The 17,582-nt window shown below is 52.6% G+C and overlaps 7 protein-coding genes across 7 annotated transcripts; 4 read left to right on the forward strand and 3 right to left on the reverse strand.

Annotated features, from left to right (window-relative positions):
* The first annotated feature begins 59 nt into the window (after positions 1-59).
* On the forward strand, positions 60-750 carry BO85DRAFT_80382 (uncharacterized protein). Its single transcript, XM_025665677.1, has one exon. The coding sequence runs from the start codon at positions 178-180 to the stop codon at positions 637-639; it is 462 nt and encodes a 153-aa protein (XP_025513060.1). The 5' UTR covers positions 60-177; the 3' UTR covers positions 640-750.
* A 940-nt stretch (positions 751-1,690) lies between these two features.
* BO85DRAFT_80433 (uncharacterized protein) lies at positions 1,691-2,500 on the reverse strand. Its single transcript, XM_025665679.1, has one exon. It carries the CDS (start codon positions 2,154-2,156, stop codon positions 1,731-1,733), a length of 426 nt encoding a protein of 141 aa, XP_025513061.1. The 5' UTR covers positions 2,157-2,500; the 3' UTR covers positions 1,691-1,730.
* On the forward strand, positions 2,335-6,764 carry BO85DRAFT_80402 (putative RNA binding effector protein Scp160). The gene is made up of 5 exons (XM_025665678.1): positions 2,335-2,445; positions 2,505-2,955; positions 3,020-3,288; positions 3,346-5,638; positions 5,696-6,764. Exons 2-5 carry the CDS (start codon positions 2,571-2,573, stop codon positions 6,682-6,684), a joined length of 3,936 nt encoding a protein of 1,311 aa, XP_025513062.1. The 5' UTR covers positions 2,335-2,445; positions 2,505-2,570; the 3' UTR covers positions 6,685-6,764.
* Positions 6,765-7,077: 313 nt separating this feature from the next.
* Positions 7,078-8,524, reverse strand: BO85DRAFT_451492 (cytochrome b5-like heme/steroid binding domain-containing protein). Its single transcript, XM_025660603.1, has 4 exons — positions 8,452-8,524; positions 7,998-8,141; positions 7,684-7,810; positions 7,078-7,615 (listed from the first exon to the last, which is right to left on the reverse strand). The coding sequence occupies exons 2-4, from the start codon at positions 8,114-8,116 to the stop codon at positions 7,445-7,447; spliced, it is 417 nt and encodes a 138-aa protein (XP_025513063.1). The 5' UTR covers positions 8,117-8,141; positions 8,452-8,524; the 3' UTR covers positions 7,078-7,444.
* Positions 8,282-9,119, forward strand: BO85DRAFT_80438 (uncharacterized protein). Its single transcript, XM_025665680.1, has one exon. The coding sequence runs from the start codon at positions 8,556-8,558 to the stop codon at positions 9,054-9,056; it is 501 nt and encodes a 166-aa protein (XP_025513064.1). The 5' UTR covers positions 8,282-8,555; the 3' UTR covers positions 9,057-9,119.
* Positions 9,120-10,491: 1,372 nt separating this feature from the next.
* BO85DRAFT_376998 (putative ubiquitin C-terminal hydrolase) lies at positions 10,492-13,940 on the reverse strand (the record flags this gene model as incomplete). Its single annotated transcript, XM_025656246.1, has 3 exons — positions 10,492-13,341; positions 13,431-13,631; positions 13,698-13,940. 3 exons carry the CDS (start codon positions 13,938-13,940, stop codon positions 10,492-10,494), a joined length of 3,294 nt encoding a protein of 1,097 aa, XP_025513065.1.
* A 530-nt stretch (positions 13,941-14,470) lies between these two features.
* Positions 14,471-17,102, forward strand: vps27 (ESCRT-0 subunit protein VPS27; the record flags this gene model as incomplete). The annotated part of the gene is made up of 5 exons (XM_025657175.1): positions 14,471-14,771; positions 14,872-15,004; positions 15,065-15,346; positions 15,407-16,172; positions 16,237-17,102. The coding sequence occupies exons 1-5, from the start codon at positions 14,704-14,706 to the stop codon at positions 17,100-17,102; spliced, it is 2,115 nt and encodes a 704-aa protein (XP_025513066.1). The 5' UTR covers positions 14,471-14,703.
* Positions 17,103-17,582: the final 480 nt, after the last annotated feature.

The raw sequence follows: 17,582 nt of genomic DNA on the forward strand, positions 1-17,582 counted from the left end.
GGGAGGGGGAGGAATTGCGGGGAGAAAGAAGCGGCAGAAGAGCAAGGGAGGAGGAGGAGAGAAAATAAGGGCTCACGAGACACCTCTTCTGCTCAACGTCTTCCCCAGAAAACAGGTGTTCGAGGCTGCAATATATTTGTAGGCGAAAATTGCCATTGCGCTTGAAGTCGGCGACGAATGGGGTATGCAGGCCTCGCTAGTCGTGCCAGATTGGTCGTTTTTTACCTTTGGCCCTCACAGAAGGTCGGCCTATTATTTGTGGAACAGGGTTTTCTTATCACAGATTGCCCCAGTCCGTGTCTTTTTAGTGCCAACCGGGCGAGACATGGTCAGATAACACTTGAAAACCTTTTCCCGCAAGTCGCGGTGCTCGACGATAATTACTGGGCGAGTTCGGCCAAGTCCGAAGTGTTTATATTGCTCCAGTGCTATTCGGGTTTGATAACAGGGTTCCCACTGGATTTTTCAGGGTTAGAGATCTCCATGCCAGAGAAGCATAGAAAAGCCTCGGATTTCTCTCTCCATGCGAACAGTTGCCATCGAAGCAGCATATCTCCGTTAAGGTTTCTGGTCCACTTCGGCCCAGCCTTTAGTCGCGCGTGCTTGTATTGCAGTGAGTGGGTCAGGGGATTTGCGTGAGAGCAGCAGTCAACCACTACTACTGTGATATGTTTCCTCCCTACTCGAATTATAAGGAATTGCTCGCAGTGGTAGATGGTGTTATTATCTTGGTTTTAGTATACTATGTTTTCTGGAATTTGGTGGGCGAAATTGGCATCCGCCCACACCGTATATGGTGGCCAAGCCTACAGATGGAGACCACCAGTATATGCCAAGGCAACAACAAAATCCTACTCAAACTTCAACATTTCTTGCTGTCCCGCGATACCACGTAGATGATTTGGAGGACACAAAGTGAACTGTGTAACCACCCTAACTTCCCAGGTGCTTGTTTTGCCACCCGCCAGCTGTCACTGCTTAGAGCCAAGGCAAGCCTGGACCAATCATTTTCCTGCTCCAGACTCATTCTCCCAAAAAAGAAACTCATCAATCAACTCTTGAGATAATGAATTATGCTGTTTCGATCTCCGGATGAAGGGATAAACAGCACTGTCTCCGTTAGGATGATTGGCTTAGTACTCAGCCGACCCGGTTAGATCAAAGATCATACATTGCGGTTGTTCTTGGGTTGTTCTAGAAGCAAGCGCCGTATACAGGTGTTTTGGTGCGGAACCAAACGGGTGCATTATACTCATTCACAGAGACATTGAGTCTCATATTGTCTCTTATTATAAGCTAGCTAGCTACCTCCCTCAAGTTTAGTCACCGCGTCCATGAAAACTAATGTCTAATGATGCACAATCAGTGGTCCGTTGACTTCCAAGCATGCGGTGACTCTCCCACTATACGGACCAGCTACCAGAATTGCAGATGATGCAACCCAGACTATTGTGGGAGAATCGAGCAAAGGACATGGATTCACTACCCAAGCGTGCATTGGAGGCGTCTCCGCTGGTGGATCAGACAGGCAGAACTCAGCCTCAACCTGCAAGCCGGGCGCACTATCCCATCACACCAATCACCTCAAATCGAGCCATGCCCATTGGGGGAATCGGGATCATCAGGAAAAATGGTGCTCGTTGGTGGTAAAGTTCATGATGGCATGGCCATAGTAGGTGACGGAATTGACGCAGGCAATCTTGTGTTGTTTTGGGTAATGATCGGTCAAGTCATGGCGGGTCAGATTGATGTCTTGCAGTTAACTGTAATCTATAAAAAACAAAGCACCAACAGGCACCCGTGAAGGGAAAGTAAAGCAAAGCAAATTGACGGTGGGTGTGGGATTTTCCAGAAAGTCCATAAGGTTGAGAGAGACGGCGGCTCCGCCCATCAGCCCGAAAGGGAATGACTTCCTCCCCCGGCCTTTCCAACTTTCCTCTCCGACCACTCGGGCTTGTTGTCTGTCCTCTTCTTCCTCTTCCTCTTCTTCCCTCCTCTCTTCTCTCTTCTCTCTTTCCCTTCCCCATCTCCAGATTCTCTCCGTGGCTATCGTCTCCCCTCTGGATTGTGTCAATTACATTGACCCCCTCCTCCTCCTCCTTCTTCTTCCTCTCCGTTCGCCTCTTCTCTCTCCCCCTCCGCTCACCCTTTCCCATCCTCCTTCTCCGCCTTTCCACTTTTAGTCTTTTGTTTCCTCTTCTCTCTCTCCCACTTTCCCCCCCTCACCTCATTTTCTCGGCTTAATCTTGGGACACACCTTCACCTCAAATACTTTCTTCGCATTTAGCCTCTGCCGGTAGCAATTGAGCTTTTCCCTTCTTGACTACATTTTTGCGGCCCCAGGCCATTTATTCTTTTTGGATCACTAGCTCAACAATCATTGGGTACTGTTGAACGTCTGTTAACAGCCAGCTATAATCTCCCATCAACTCGCATTACTTGTCGGTACGTCGGAGCACCTTCCAGACTATCAATTGGTCTCTTCTAACATCACCGGCACTCAGCAATAGTCTCCCCTCCGTCCCTCTCCGTTCGAGATCTTTCCCGAATCCACCGATTGTCCCGCTACCATGGCTTCCGAAGTGTCGAGTGTCAATGTCAACGGCGGTGCCAAGTCTCGGGCTGCCATGCTGGAAGAGCAGCATGCCCGTGATGAGGCGCACAAGGTTACCGTGGAAGATGTTGTCGATGAAGAGGATGTGAAGCACCCCCCTCCGTCTACCTCGGTGACCGAGGCCGAGTCCTCCACTCCGGCGCAGACCCCGGCCCCAACCGCCTCTCCAGCCCCCAAACCAGCTCCCAAGAAGTCACCTGCTCTTGATGTCCAGTCTGAGGAACTCTTCCCGGCTCTTGGAAGTGGTCCGAAGCCCAAGGTCCCCGCCGCCTCTGCTTGGGGTGCCCGCGGTTCCGCCGCTGCTGCCGTCGCCAACGGCGCTGCCAGCGGCGCACAGGCTGGTATGTTATACCCACTCCATTGTTTGAAAATCGCATCGTTATGCTGATTTATTTTCTGAACTAGCCCCCGGTGGTTTCGGTTCTGAGGTTCCCAGGATCATGAGTCTGCCCGGAAAGCACATGGAACAGCTCCGGTTGGCGCCTTCGCAGATGCTCCCTCGGGGCCAGCTCAAGAAGCCTCTGCGCGATATCCTGCGCGATATCTCTAGGCGATCCAAGGCCAATGTCGACATGCGCGGCGGACCCGGTGGCTCCATCATCTTCGAGGGTAAAGGCTCCGTGGATGCGGTCAGGCAGGCCCTGAAGGAAGTCGCTCAGCAGGTCGGATCCAAGGCATGTATTACCGTTGTCGAGGTTTGGGGTGGATTATCGACTAATGTCTTTCCATAGCAATCGGTTCGCGTTCCGATTCCTACATCCGCTCGGCCTCACATCATCGGACGCCAGGGTGCCGTCGTTCAAGACATCCAGCAACGGACAGGCGCTCGTGTGCAGGTACCTCGCGCCGAGGAATCTGCCCCTGGAGCGGACGATGACGACAGTGACACTATCGATGTCCTGATTGAGGGTGATGCTGTTGCGGCCGAGATGGCTCGTCGGGAGATTGAAGCGATCGTCAAGGAGCGCGCCTCCAACATGAGCCTGCGCCTCAAATCCGTCCCGCCGGAGTTCTTCCCCTTCATCGCCGGTGCTCACAATGCCAACCTCAAGGAAATCGAGGAGCGTACCAAGGCGCAAGTGCATATCCCCCGATACGACACCTGGCAGAGCCAGCCTCCGCCTCAGGAGGCTGATCCGGGTCACGTCCAGTTCGTGCCGGTTCCCGAGAAGCACATCCACATCTCTGGTGAGCGTGCGGCCGCTCAAGAAGCTCGCGCGGAAATTGAGAGACTTGCCGCCGACCTGCAACGCCAGCTCACGCTTCGCCAGCTCGCCATCAACCGTGGCCAGCATCAGTTCATCCTTGGCGACAATGCCGATGCTCTGCACGAATTCCTTGCTGACACTGGCTGTGCCATTGTCCTGCCTCCTGCATCCGACGAGAGCGAATTCCTCACCATCACGGGTCCGCTTGACTGCATCGAGAATGGTATCAACCGGGCCATGGATCTTGCCACCAGCATGCAGATGGCAAGCATTGACCTCTCTCGTCAGCACCCCGGTGCTCCCATGGGTCCCCACGCCCATGCTCGTGCCCTGACCCAGTACCTTAGACAGCGTCAAATCATCAAGGAGCTGGAGAGAATGTATGACGCACGGATCGCCCTTCCACCCAGCTCGGACGGCCCTGTGACCTGGGAGGTCTACTCTAGAGATGGCAAGAACACCATTCGCGCAAGATCCGATATCATGAACTTGGTCCAGGCTCACCCTCCTACGAGACTTCGTAGCCTCGCGGTCGACCCCTACTTCCACCCTTACCTGCGCTCTCGGAGCATTCCCAAGTTGCGGAGTGACTATGGCGTTCACCTTCTTGTGCCTGATGAGCTTGATAGCTCCGACGTGGTCTTGGTGTATGAAGGTCCTTCCGCTTCTGCTGCTCAGGTCGAGATTCCTCGTCAGAGACCTTCTGCCGCTGAACTTGCGACCTTCGAAAAGACCCTCCAGGAAGCTCAAGAGTATCTTCTGAGCACTCTCGGTGATCAGAACGATGTCGTGGCGACGTCTGTGAACGTGCCCAGCAAGTACCAGGACAAGGTTCGCAAGTTCATCGCCCGTCAACAGGAAGCGAAGAGTGAGGACGAGATCCCTGTTCGCGCCATTGTCGGAGATGGACGTAACCGCAACGAGTCCGAGGTTGCACTTCGTGGACCCTCCCGTCTGGTGGAGGATCTTGCTACGAAGATCCAGGCGTTTGTTGTGGAGCAGGAGAAGGATGACCTCGAAAGAGGATACACCACATCTTTCGACTTCCCCCAGAAGTATGCCAACTTCCTGATTGGCAAGCGCGGTGAGAACATCAACAAGCTCCGTGACGAATTTGATGTCGACATCAAGGTCGAGGGGGGTAAGGTTGAGGTCAAAGGACCCAAGGCCAAGGCCGATGCTGCCAAGGCTAGAATCATCAACCTGGGCAAGAAATTGGAGGATGAGACCACTCATGTTCTGAAGGTTCCTGCCCAGTATCATCGGGAATTGATTGGCCAGAAGGGAAACCAGGTCAACAAATTGCAGGACCGCTACTCTGTCCGTGTGCAGTTCCCACGTGCTGCCGTGGCTGCTACGACCAGCGATGACCAGTCCGTCGCCGAGACTTCTAGCGACGCAGGTGGCTCTCGCCCCAACCGCCCTCAGCAGGCGCTGGATGAGGTTATAGTCAAGGGTCCCAGCAAGGGTGCTGATGCTGCACGCGATGAAATCCTTAGCTTGCTTCAGTGGGTGATTGACCACTCCTACACGGCCACAGTGTCTGTCGCTCAAGCGCAAATCCCCTCCCTGATTGGCCAGCGCGGTCGTGAGATGGACAAGCTCCGCGCCGACACCGAGGCCCAGATTGATGTTCCGGGAGTCAACGATGCTCCGGATGAGTCGGGCCGTGTGCAGATCAAGATCAGAGGCACCAAGAAGCAGGTTGAGGAGGCAAAGAAGATCCTGGAGCAGCGGTCTAAGGAATTCGACTCCATCGTTACGAAGACGATTGACGTGGACAAGAAGTACCACAAGTCGCTCATTGGTGGTGGTGGTGAGTAATCTGTGCCCATTCTTACCCAGGTAGCATGAGTAACTAACAGTTGCGCAGGTGCCAACATCCGCAAGATCGTCGCCGAGGCTGGTGGCCCCACCGATGGCAGTGCTTCCCGCATGGTCAAGTTCCCTCGTCCCGAGAGCAGTGACTCGGCCATCAAACTTGAAGGAAATGGCCAGGTGGTTGAAAAGATCATCGCTGCGATCCAGGACTTTGTCAAGGAGCGTGAGGATCAGGTGACCACGACCGTTGAGGTTCCTCCGTCTCAGCATCGTCTGCTCATTGGCCGTGGAGGTGAGACCCGGCGCGGCATTGAGTCCAAGTTCAACATCACGCTCGACATTCCTAAGCAGGGATCCGGACGCTCGGACATTAAGCTGAAGGGACCCAGCAACGCAGTCGCGGAGGCTAAGGAGCACATTGAGTCCATGCTCAAGGATCAGCAGGGCGAGACGGTGGAAGTGCCCCGGAACCTGCACCATGCTATTTCTGAGAATGGCTCTTTCTTCCGTCGCCTGCGCAACGACTACCGCGTTACCGTGGACCATGCCGGGCAGCAGGTGCCTCCCAAGCCTGCCTCCGAGGACTCCCGCGGTGCAGTCAACGGTTCCTCTTCTCTCCCCTTGATCACAGATGAGCCTAGCGAAGCCGTGGAGGCTCATTCATGGAAGATCGTGGACAACAGCCCGGCCGCTGCCGATCCCTCCGAACCGGCGACCATCCCGTGGGTGCTGTCGGGAACCAGCGACAATGTCGCCAAGGCCAAGTCGGCCCTGGAGAAGGCTATCGCCAATGCTTCCCAGCAATCTGCTACTGGCTACCTCATCCTGCCTGATCCGAAGACTTACCGCTTTGTCGTCGGCCAGGGTGGTAGCCAGATCAACGCGATCCGCAAGCAGACTGGCTGCCGGATCAATGTGCCCAAGGACCAAGCCAAGGGTGAGGCGATCGAGATCAAGGGAAGCAAGGAAGGCCTGGAAGAGGCCAAGGATATGATCCTGGAGGCTGTCCGCGCTGGCTTGAGCGGCAACTCCCGGTCATAAGGTGGGGGAAGGCCCTTAGGTGATTCCACATACATCCAGAGTGATATATGAGAATCGTCGAGCGACCATGATATCTTTTTTTTCCCTATAATTTTCTTTCCTTCTATCTTTGTCTTATGTGCTCTCTCTCTCACCAAAAGAAGACTGTGTTATACATCTACTACATGCATTTGCTGGGCGGTTGACGAATTGCATAACCTGCCTTGAATATCCTGTGATTAGGCCTCACTCCTCTTATAAATATTATTATATGCATTACATAATTGTTCGAATATAAGCCTACAATATTACTGGGTATACTACTAGATTTATTGTCATTGTAGAAACAATTGTATATGCAGAAGTCAGAATTGAATCAAGCTGAACCCAATCAGCTAGCATGTTTAAGTATGTTTCAGATTTCATGAATCTATGACAGCTCTTTCTGGGCTACCGAATCACGAAAAGTGGACAGCATAAGCATCCGTGACATTGCACTCTAATTGGAACGAGAACAGGGGGGCAAATCAATAAAAAAGGGTATCTGCATTGGGTATCACCCAACAGCCCCCTAATGCTGACAAAAAAGGTAGCAACAGGTAACTAGCCGAAATCGACCGGTCCAAGAAGAAATGACCGTTTGCCAAACAGGGGGCCAAAATGTGGATCACGGATCAAACGAAGAGGGGGATGGGAAAGGCTTTCAGTTCATATGGGATTCATCTCTTTTTGTTTAAGTTTATTAATTATAATAAGAAAAGAAAATAAAAAGGGATATCGTTTACTGCGTCTCAGCGGCGGAAGCATTCTGGAGGTATTGGTAGGCGAAGTAGGCGATCAGACCACCGACCAGGACGATGCCGTAGAGACCGACACCCATGCCGGCGCTGTCGCCGGAGCCCGAGGGACCGGAGGAAGACTGGGGTTGAGAGCGAGGAGCAGGGTCACCGGGCTGAGGGAATTGTGTTAATGTGAGTGAACGACTTGTCTTGCGAGTTGGCTTTTTGTCGTCTGACGTACCATGCGCTTCAGCTTACCGACCAGGAGACCGTCCAGGATCTCACGGGCCTCGTCACTGTGTCCGACATCTTCGAAGGCCTCGGTGCCGTCCTGGCCACCGACGTCGAGGAGGACTTCCTCACCACCACTGTTGTTGAGGGCAGATTGTGTTAGCTTGTTTTTACTTCTTTGATCCGACGGAGTGTTTCCTTGCGCGATTTGTCTCATTGCTTTTTTGAGGGGTAGAGGGCAAGTATGACCTCTGAGGCGAGGGGGGGTGAGAGGCTCAATTGGGAAAGGATGTGCATGTGGAAAAAGGACGGTGATGAACGTACGGGTGCTCATCGACGAAGGAAGTGCAGTCGTAGACCTTGTCGTGGATGACCATGTAAAGGTCCTTCTTGGTGTTGTGAGCGCTAACCTCCTGGAAGGTGAATTCCTTTGCGTCGGCCATGGTTGTGGTAGTAAAGTTGTTCTAGCTGTGTGAATAAAGAATGTGAAAGTCAGCGACTGACAAAGCCAAGGAGATTGATCGGTGAGAGCAGAGGAAGGGCTTAGGTGATAAGCAGGGGATTTCGGGGACAGTCCCAGGACAGTTCCATGATCGGAATACTGTCCATGGATCTTGACTTCATGCGATATGGTATAGAGCGAAGTGACAATGCGCGAGTAACAATTCCAGAAGCGTAAGCCACCCCCGAGTCCCGCCTGTCTGGAGGGTTTGTACCTCGGAATGTAGAAGACACCAGATTCGCAAGGGAGAAGAAATGCGATAGGGCGGAGACTCACCGAAGATTCAACAAGAATGAGATCAAAGGTACGGAGGTACAAAGGCTCAAAAGAGGCAGATCACAGAAGACGATCTAGACGAGAGAAGAATAGAGAGACGAGAGATGAACCCGAGGAAGGAAAGAAAGAGGGAGAGAAAGAGAAAGAGAGAAGAGGAGAAGAAGGAAGAGGAGGAGCGAGAAGGAAGCCGAGCAGATGGGAAAGACTGTCGGTTCCTTAGGCAGCCCCCCTGTGCGCCTGTGATTCGACAGCGACTCCGCCTTCCAACTAAATGGGCCTCCAGGAACATTATTCCAATCCCCAAACACAGGAGCCGTGGCTGCCATCCGGGCCACCTGGGGATTTACCGGGTTGCCGGCAGCCTACTCCCTAGTAGTATTCACATTTCACCGATTATCACTACTACTTGCCTACTGTCAAATGCTATCTTCTACACTCCATACTCCGATCGGACTCACTGCACTCAATTCTCAACCTGTTCCCAAACAGGCAATCCTGAAAAGTGGCCTGATAGGGATGGCCTCTTCTCCGCCAATGACAGCAGGCTTATTCCCAGCTTAGTCAGTGTCACTCATGCGCTAGTCCTGATGGGGCCGAGTGACTAGAACGGGCCGTCGATCAATAATCAAAAATTATGCTGGTGGATTAGTGAATTGATGCTGTTTGTCTAGATGTTGCATATTGGTTTTAGATGTTGTCTTGGTCAGTTCAGGATATTTTTACCTGATTTGGTTGTATGTGTTGTAACTGCCTATACTACTACAGTAGTTCTCTCTGCCCCTCTCCTCCGTTATCAGATGGTTGTCATCGATTCTTTTCCAATTATTCTAGAAAACAAAAAACGAAGATTAGCCTATCTCGCTCCACTGAAAATCAAAACCTCGGAATAACCTCCGCGGGGGGAGCAAGCTACACAAAAGATGTAATTTGGGTGACCTTTTTCCGGTGACTGACTTAGTTGCCTACCGTCTGCTCCACCCTCCACCACCTTATTGTGGTGTGACAGCCATTCCCAGTAAAATTCACAATTCTAGATGGTATTTTACAATTCCGCGATACTTTTATAATCCGCTATTTATTACTTCATACATATTTGTAGAATAATATCATTCATCATAGTATATACACCCAAGCTCTATCGATATGGTATATTAAATACATGATAAAAACTAGTCACCTATGTAATGATCATAATAATTCAATAAGATAAACTCTGAAACCAAATTCCGTAATTCCGCCCATCTACTACGTATATCTACATAAATCCCGACCCTACGATCCCTCGATAGCCGTAACCTCGGGGAGGGGATCTGGTCGGGTAGCGCCGTCGGGATTAACTGCCCCAGTTGGTCACCTCATTCTTTCCCCGCCTTTCCTTCCCGCGCGGAATGTTACTCCTCCTTGGGAGAATATCCATACTCGAGTATCTTCCGTGTCCTCCGTAGTGGATATCTAGTAGATAGGGAACTTCTGTCTTATGGTTCGGCTATATTGTGGGGTTCTAGAATGTTCATCATCAGATAGTGGCCAAGAAGTATTCAATGCTGTCTATCTTCGGTAAGTAGTAGCTAGAAACTAAAATATCTATACATCCCATATCGCTTAAGGAAAACTAAGTGAAATAGGTAATCAATGAGGGAAATAAATCAATGGCCCAGCCAGCCAGCCCATTCCATGTCAACATGTCTTGCTCAAATAGGTATGGTTGATGATGCAAATAAAGAAACAAAATAGCAAAGGATATATAAGTAAGTTCGTTCCATGCCGGAAATCAAATTCATCCCTCATGCAAGTCCGTGTCATCGTCTCCCATGGCAATCGCAAAATATGATCAGAAAGAAAAAGAAACCCCGGGTATATGAGAAGACATCACCTGTCCCAGTGCAACTCTTACCCATGCCAAAGCGGAATCAACGCTACATCATAGTCCGTTCCCTAACCACCAGACAGGGGCGGGCCGTGAGGGGAGGAACAAAGAAAAAGGAAAAGAAAATGAGACCGTTATATAAGGAAGACGTCCCAAGCCGTCTCTCTGCCCCTTTACTTGGCGGGCACCCGCTCGTAGAAGACAATATAGGCTTGTTCGTTCTGCAGCCGGTCTTTCGATCGCAAATCGCGCGGGTTGAAATCGGTCACCCGCTCGTCATCGAATCGTCGCCAGCATTGTCGCTGCGCATCTCGCACCAGAGAGATGTAATGCCCGCTGCCCATCGAGGATCCGATATGCCGCAAGACTCCGTACGCATCGTACGTGAACGGAGGCACCGTCGCCGCGATCGGGTCGTGGGGTAATCCGTTGGTCTGCCCCTGATTATATGCCGAGAAGACAAAGTCATCCATCCGGAGTCCGTGCAAAGGGAAGTCGATAGGCGTATGGATCTTCCGTGCAGTCTGGGTCTTCGACGCCGAGAACCGCTTGAAATGGACGACCAAGATCTGCGGCGCCCGCGTGATAATGATCTGTTTGGTGGCCACTCGTTCGCACTTGCAGTACGGACATTTCCACACCTCATCCCCACTCAGCATCTCCTCTTGGCAATAACTGCGAAGGCATTGATAAATGTCGCCCGTGCCCGACGATGGAATTTCGACACTGATGCTGTAGAATGCCTCATACGTGGTTGATGTCCGCTTACAGGTGGTGCAGCGTAGCCGGCTCGCGTGCTGGCCTGCAAAGAGCGATGAAATGAACGACTCTTCGCGATGACAGTAGCGATCCCACTCAATCTTGGAAACCTTGGGAACGGGCATTCTCTCGCGCTGCATCTCTTCCTCGAAAGTCAAGGGTCTGAGAGGCGTCCGCTGCCAATTAATGTTGAGGTCCTCGTGCAAACAGTCGACGACAAAGTCGAAGAATTCCTTGGCATCCTGCTGGCGATCGATAGCCCATTCTTGATTCAGTCGTCCGCAAAAATTCCGAAAGGAGGTCGGCATAATCACTTCCACGTCATTCTTCCAGAGTGACCGGATCAGATTCGCGAAAAGCCCCGGCATAACGCCTTGGGAGCCCTTCCAGTTCTTTTGTACATAGTACCGAAACCGATTGTCGATGAAGAACTTGCTCAACACCACTGTGGCGCTCAAACACTGAAGGGTAGAGTTCATGTAACAGGTCACGCCAAAATTAGTCAAGCCAGTCCGTGGGAGCTTCAGACGGTTAAGCATCGAGCTTGGTGTGTAGAGAGCTGTTTTGGTGGCAGAGTTCTGTCGCTCCAACGTAGGTTGTATTTGCCGGCCGTCTGAAACGCCACTATAACTGGGCCGTGGGACTGCAGGCGGAGGCCTCGATGGAGCAACAGGAACAGGTGCAGCATAGTTGGGCGCCGGTGTCCCCGCTGGCCGAACATGGGGCGTCACCATTGACTGCTGGATTGCATGTGGTTCTGGGAAGCGCCGCAGGAAATCCTCATATGTGTGCACAAAGGGAGAGACAGGTGGCTCTTCAGCACCTTCCGGTTCTTCCGTGAGTGCCTCCTCCTCGACATAGGTCCCGGGGTCGATTTCTTCCGTCTTAGATTTTTCCATCCACTCTGTGAGCTCTTGAGGATTCAGTGGCTTATATTCGCGCAATCTTCTCTTCCTCACTTCCAAGCTAGAATTGGCACTGACGATAGTAGGCACTCTTCCTAGCGGTCGCCCTGGCCTTCTGACAGGCCTCTTTGCTTGCAAAGATCCCATCACAGCAGCAGTGGAGGATGTAGCAAGAGATTGCTGGCCAACTAGATCGATCCATGCGTCAAGGCCGCCAAGCAGTAGTGCAGGAGGTCGTCCATCTTTCAATGGCTTATATGCGTTGAACTCGTAAAGCGTGTCATACAGGGCTCGAAGATGAGGAGCCGTAGTGCCTACAGGAGATCCGGCTAGATAACTGACCGAGGCCGTTCCCTGGTCATAATAAACGACCATGTCATACTCGTTGCGCCGCTCGAATAATGACTGCTCATGTTCCGGCGACACCACCAGGCGTTCTTCGAGCTCCTCCGCTGACACATTCTCCTTTAATGCCACCGGTTCAATGCAAAGGATCGAGGAGGCATAGATGTGGCCACTGTCGTACTGGTCCCGGAAACGCACGTCAATCAATAGAGTGTTGTATTTGCGCATATACTCCAGCAGCTTCTGGGGCTCAATTGTGGTGCTGTGAGGGAGATCTGCACTACTGCTTTTGACCTCCTTCGCCTGGTGTACACCGTTCGGAGTTTGCGACCTGTAAGGATTGTCGTCGAAGCCATCATGGCTAAGACTACTGCGAGAAGATGACGTAATTAGGGAATACCGTGGGTTGACGGGACGAGAGCTTTCAACTGAGGTCCTGGGTGGGTTTGAGGGTCCTTGTGAAGGCACTGTCCAGATCGGGCTGTAAGTTGGATCGGGAGCACGAGGAAGAGATGTATTAAGGGGCACTTTCGGAGGTATAGTAGGTACGCTATGGGAGGAACCCATACTACGGGGCCCTAGAGGCCGCCGCGGAGGTACCCCTTGAGACATTTGGGACGATGGTCGAGAAGGGAGATCCTGAGTCGGGGGTGTACCGTTTTGGCCATTGGACATAGAACCTACATCAGATGGAGTAGGCGGCGACATTTTTAGTTTTGCGAATCTCTCAGCAAGTGCATCCCCAGCAGGACTCGAAAAACGATTCATCTTCGCATTTGCTTGGGCTGATCGTTGGAATTGCGTGGGGCTAGGCATCCGCAAAGAGTTGTTGCCAGCGTCAACAGGGCGACCTCTTGGGCCCGGACTCTGCCCAAGTTCAGGAGACACCACTTGTGATCTTGGTCGTGGAGGGTTCGACCGAGACACCCCACCAGGCTGCACGTTGCTCAGCAAATTGTTCTCCAGTATTTGTTGTTTGATATCATCCATTGTCCCTTGCTTCATCCGCACAGCCTGTCACCATCAGATTAGCCACATTGTACGAATATTAGACATCACGACTTGTCACAGCACTCGATGTGCTTTGGGAAGCCACGGCATACCATCATCAACTCCCCGAATCGTTTGTACCATCCTGGACGTTGGCTGGCAGTGGCTCGGTAGTCAGGGTGATTAGGTATTAGATTTATGGTGATCTCCGACGCTCGCAGGTAATGCACATAAGCCCGATCCAGTTGATCGGTGTCGGCAAGCTCACGGGCTCGATCTATGGCCACTTGCGCTCGCTCCAGCAGAACGCTTAGCTGTACGGAAAGCGGGTCAGTCATCCGCAACGTCACCCGTTAAGCGCATAGGAAATGGGAACTAACCGACGTATTGTCGTTTAGATCAAGCGCTGCTGCTTCATCTTGGAGATCCTTAATATTGGGGAATCGAGCTGGTTGAGACCCGGCGGGGGACGCATAACTGTTGTTGGCCTGATATGATCCTAGTCCGGCGGCGATTGACTTCCCGCCCGGCTGCATACCACCGAGGGACTGCGGGCGGCGGGGAGCGTTATCCCACGGTGCAAAGTCTGGAGGAGAGGGTAGGGCCGCTGCATCTGGGGACATTATATTATATCACAGCGATGAAAGCCGAATACCAGCACATGACCTGGAGGACGGCTTCGTAGGACACGCGGCGAGGGGCACTCTGGTCAAACTCGGGTTCGGAAATCGAAGGGGACTGGCTGGAAGGATAACGGGGAAGTCGGAGAGGAAAAGACCGATGGCGACCGCAATGACAGACAGGCCCAGGCAGAGAGAGTTGGAAGAAACATGCAAGAAAGAGAGAGCGCAGGACCTCAACGAGGGGAGAATCGGACAACTGCCAGGCCAGATAGGCAGCCAACGTTGCGGGATGGAACTGGATGAATTGGGATGAATGTTTCTGGGGTAAGTCGGTATGTAATGCGCCGGTATCGTCATGGTGGTGTTACTCACCGCCCGGCCTATGACGCCACTGCTTGACCCTGGCTGCCTGGGGCCGCCTGCTGACTCATGATGCCCGACCAATGGCGGGGCCACATTGTTGCCTACTGCATTAGGTAAGATGGTACCTCCCGCCATCATTGCTCGTTACTGTTATCGCTTCGATCTGCCTGGAGCTTGCTGTCGACTCCCCTTCTTTCGCCCTTGACTTTCCAACTCAGGTCTGTTCCTGAAGCAACCCGGGTCGTGGTTCTGGTCATCTCTCTAGTTTCACCTCTCCCTCTACTCTACCGACGAGGACTGTACCCAGCAGCCCCTCCCTTCCCCTTGTCGCTGCTACCCAACGTCATAGCGATCCTGGGCTCCGCCATCGTCAGATTATCATCCATTGCGCACTGTCAACATGGCGGGGTGGTTCTCTTCAACGTCACCGATCGAGGATCAGGTGGAGAAGGCCACCGCATCTTCCCTGTATGTCTCCTTCTCTTCCCATGTCTTATCTCGACCGTGATCGGCCTGTAAACGGCCCCCATCCAGTCAACCACCAACTGACTTCTAACAATTGGCGCAGAGAGGACATTGCGCTTAACTTAGAGATCTCCGACCTTATCCGATCGAAGGGTGTCCAGCCCAAAGATGCTATGAGATGCTTGAAACGCCGGTTAGAAAACAAAAACCCAAACATACAGCTGGCGACATTGAAGGTTGGCTACTCGACTTCGTTGCAACGATATTTCCATGCTGACGGGTGGTTTCCCATGCAGTTAACAGACACATGCGTGAAGAATGGCGGTACTCACTTCTTGGCGGAGATTGCGTCGCGCGAATTCATGGATAATCTTGTTTCGCTTCTCAAGACCGAGGGTGCTCCGCTAAATTCCGACGTGAAGGCCAAAATGTTAGAATTGATTCAGGACTGGGCTATGGCAGCCCAGGGCCGTATGGACCTGAGCTACGTCGGCGAAACATACAGGAGGCTGCAAGACGAAGGCTTCCGATTTCCCCCCAAGACCCAGATTAGCGGAAGCATGCTGGAAAGCAGTGCGGTGAGTTGCTTATGCTGCAGTACCTTTCCCTTCCTGATGCTAACATTCGAATTGCGCAAGCCTCCTGAGTGGATCGACTCCGATGTCTGCATGCGCTGCCGTACTCCCTTCAGCTTCATGAACCGCAAACACCACTGTCGCAACTGCGGGAGTGTCTTCGATGCCCAATGTTCCAGCAAAACCCTGCCCCTACCTCATCTCGGAATCCTGCAGCCTGTTCGAGTGGACGATGGCTGTTATGCCAAGTTGACTTCCAAAGCCCTTGCGCCCAGCGGCCTTTCAGACCGAGCATCATTCAAGAACAACTCTATAACCAAATCCAGTGTGATGGAGCCTCGTGGAGGTAGAGCTGAAGGGGGGTTCGATGATGATCTGCGCCGGGCGCTACAGATGAGCTTAGAGGAGGCGCAGAACAAAGGCTCAAGTGGTTATGTTCCACAGAGTACGGTCCAGCAGCCACCGAGAGCACCTGCTCAACCTGCCGTAGAAGAGGAGGAGGATGCGGATCTGAAGGCTGCTATCGAAGCGTCTCTGCGTGACATGGAGGAGCACAAGCAGAAGCATGCGGCCGCTTTGAAGAACACATCGTCTGCAGACACACAGTCCCGCCAAACACCAAGTGCAACCCCGTTGCCAAAGAACTCCTACGAACTCAGCCCAGTCGAGGTAGAGAACATTCATCTTTTCGCTGCTCTGGTCGACCGACTACAACACCAGCCTCCGGGCACCATACTCCGCGAACCTCAGATCCAGGAACTCTACGAAAGTATTGGCGCGCTCCGCCCCAAATTGGCACGGAGCTATGGGGAGACCATGAGCAAACATGGTAAGCCGTTACCATGGTTTTCATTCATTCCTGGGTGAAAGAGTCTTGATGGCTAACACATGAGATACAGACACTCTCCTTGACCTACACGCCAAACTCTCGACGGTTGTCCGATACTATGATCGCATGCTTGAGGAACGGCTATCCAGCGCTTACGCACACCACTCTCTAGGGTACAGCCCGGTCCCCGGCGGATCGCCATACCCCAACATCTACCCGCCCATGCCCGCCCAGGCGCCTGATGGGAAGACTGGAACCGAAAGCTTCTACTATGGGAATCCGATCGCCGAGAGTCACCAGGCTCCGACAGCGCCTTACCCGCAGCCTCAACCTGAAAGGGAGCTGCATGAGAGAGTTGGGACACGTAGTGGTACCATGAGCCCTAGTGTCTACGCGCATCCATCACAGCCCATCTCACCCAGTGTACCCTGGAACGGCAGTGCTCATGCTGTTGCCTCTCCACAACCTTCGAGTGCCAGTATGGCTTACCCCAGCAACCCTTCGGCTTATGCGGGGCCGGCCGGTCCGACGCAGTTCTACACCTCTCCACCACACGTGGAATCCGATGTCAAACCGGCGCAGCACGCCCGACCAATGGAGCCAGACATGCCTTATCAGGGCTCACCGGTGATGCAACGGGAGACACTGTATCAACCGTCGGCACCGTCAGCCCCAGATCTCCCGGCCGACCAAGGACCGGCTTCAGGCTACGGGCTTCAGCGGCAGCCAACGGACCCGTCTGCTGCATTGTTTTATGCTCCGCAGCCTCCTCAGGGGCACCCCTATCCGGCATACCCTCAAGGCGCGCCGGTACATCCTGGCCAGGCTGGGGGGGATGTCTCTCCCGTGGGGGTGACGCCGGCTCATGCACCGTATCAACAGCCCACGCCATCTCGGCCACCGGTAGAAGAAAGTCTGATTGAGCTGTAGAAGCAAGGGGTATGCAGCGGGGGGTTGTGGAGATGAGGGGGAGAGGGGCGCATTCCGATGCTTGTTTTTGTTGCTTATACTTCCCTAGTCTTTTGTCACCGTGATACCAAAACATTGGTTGTTTGCAAGCCACGAAATTGTATGTACAGATGTCACAAATCCTGTGGATGGAAGACTACTTTCGGAGTTCTTTAGTGTAATATTAGTTGTAGAGGTTGTAAAAGTACATGGATCGTGTTAGGAGGAATTATCCGGGAAGATTCAATGGAAGGGAGATAAGAACCCAAAAGAGCTAGATGGGGATGGGGAAATGCCTCGTGGAGTAAGTTGCTGGCGATCGCCGGTCTCAGTGGCAAATGGAAATGGAAAAATACAGCAATAATGGATACTCGGTCTGGACTCGGTATGGAAACGGGAACGGGGAAAGGTATTATTCAGTCATTCATTCGTTTTCCATTCCGGATTCCATCTTCGATCTTC

The sequence above is a fragment of the Aspergillus piperis genome, assembly GCF_003184755.1.
Source record: "Aspergillus piperis CBS 112811 unplaced genomic scaffold BO85scaffold_16, whole genome shotgun sequence".
Taxonomy (NCBI): domain Eukaryota; kingdom Fungi; phylum Ascomycota; class Eurotiomycetes; order Eurotiales; family Aspergillaceae; genus Aspergillus; species Aspergillus piperis.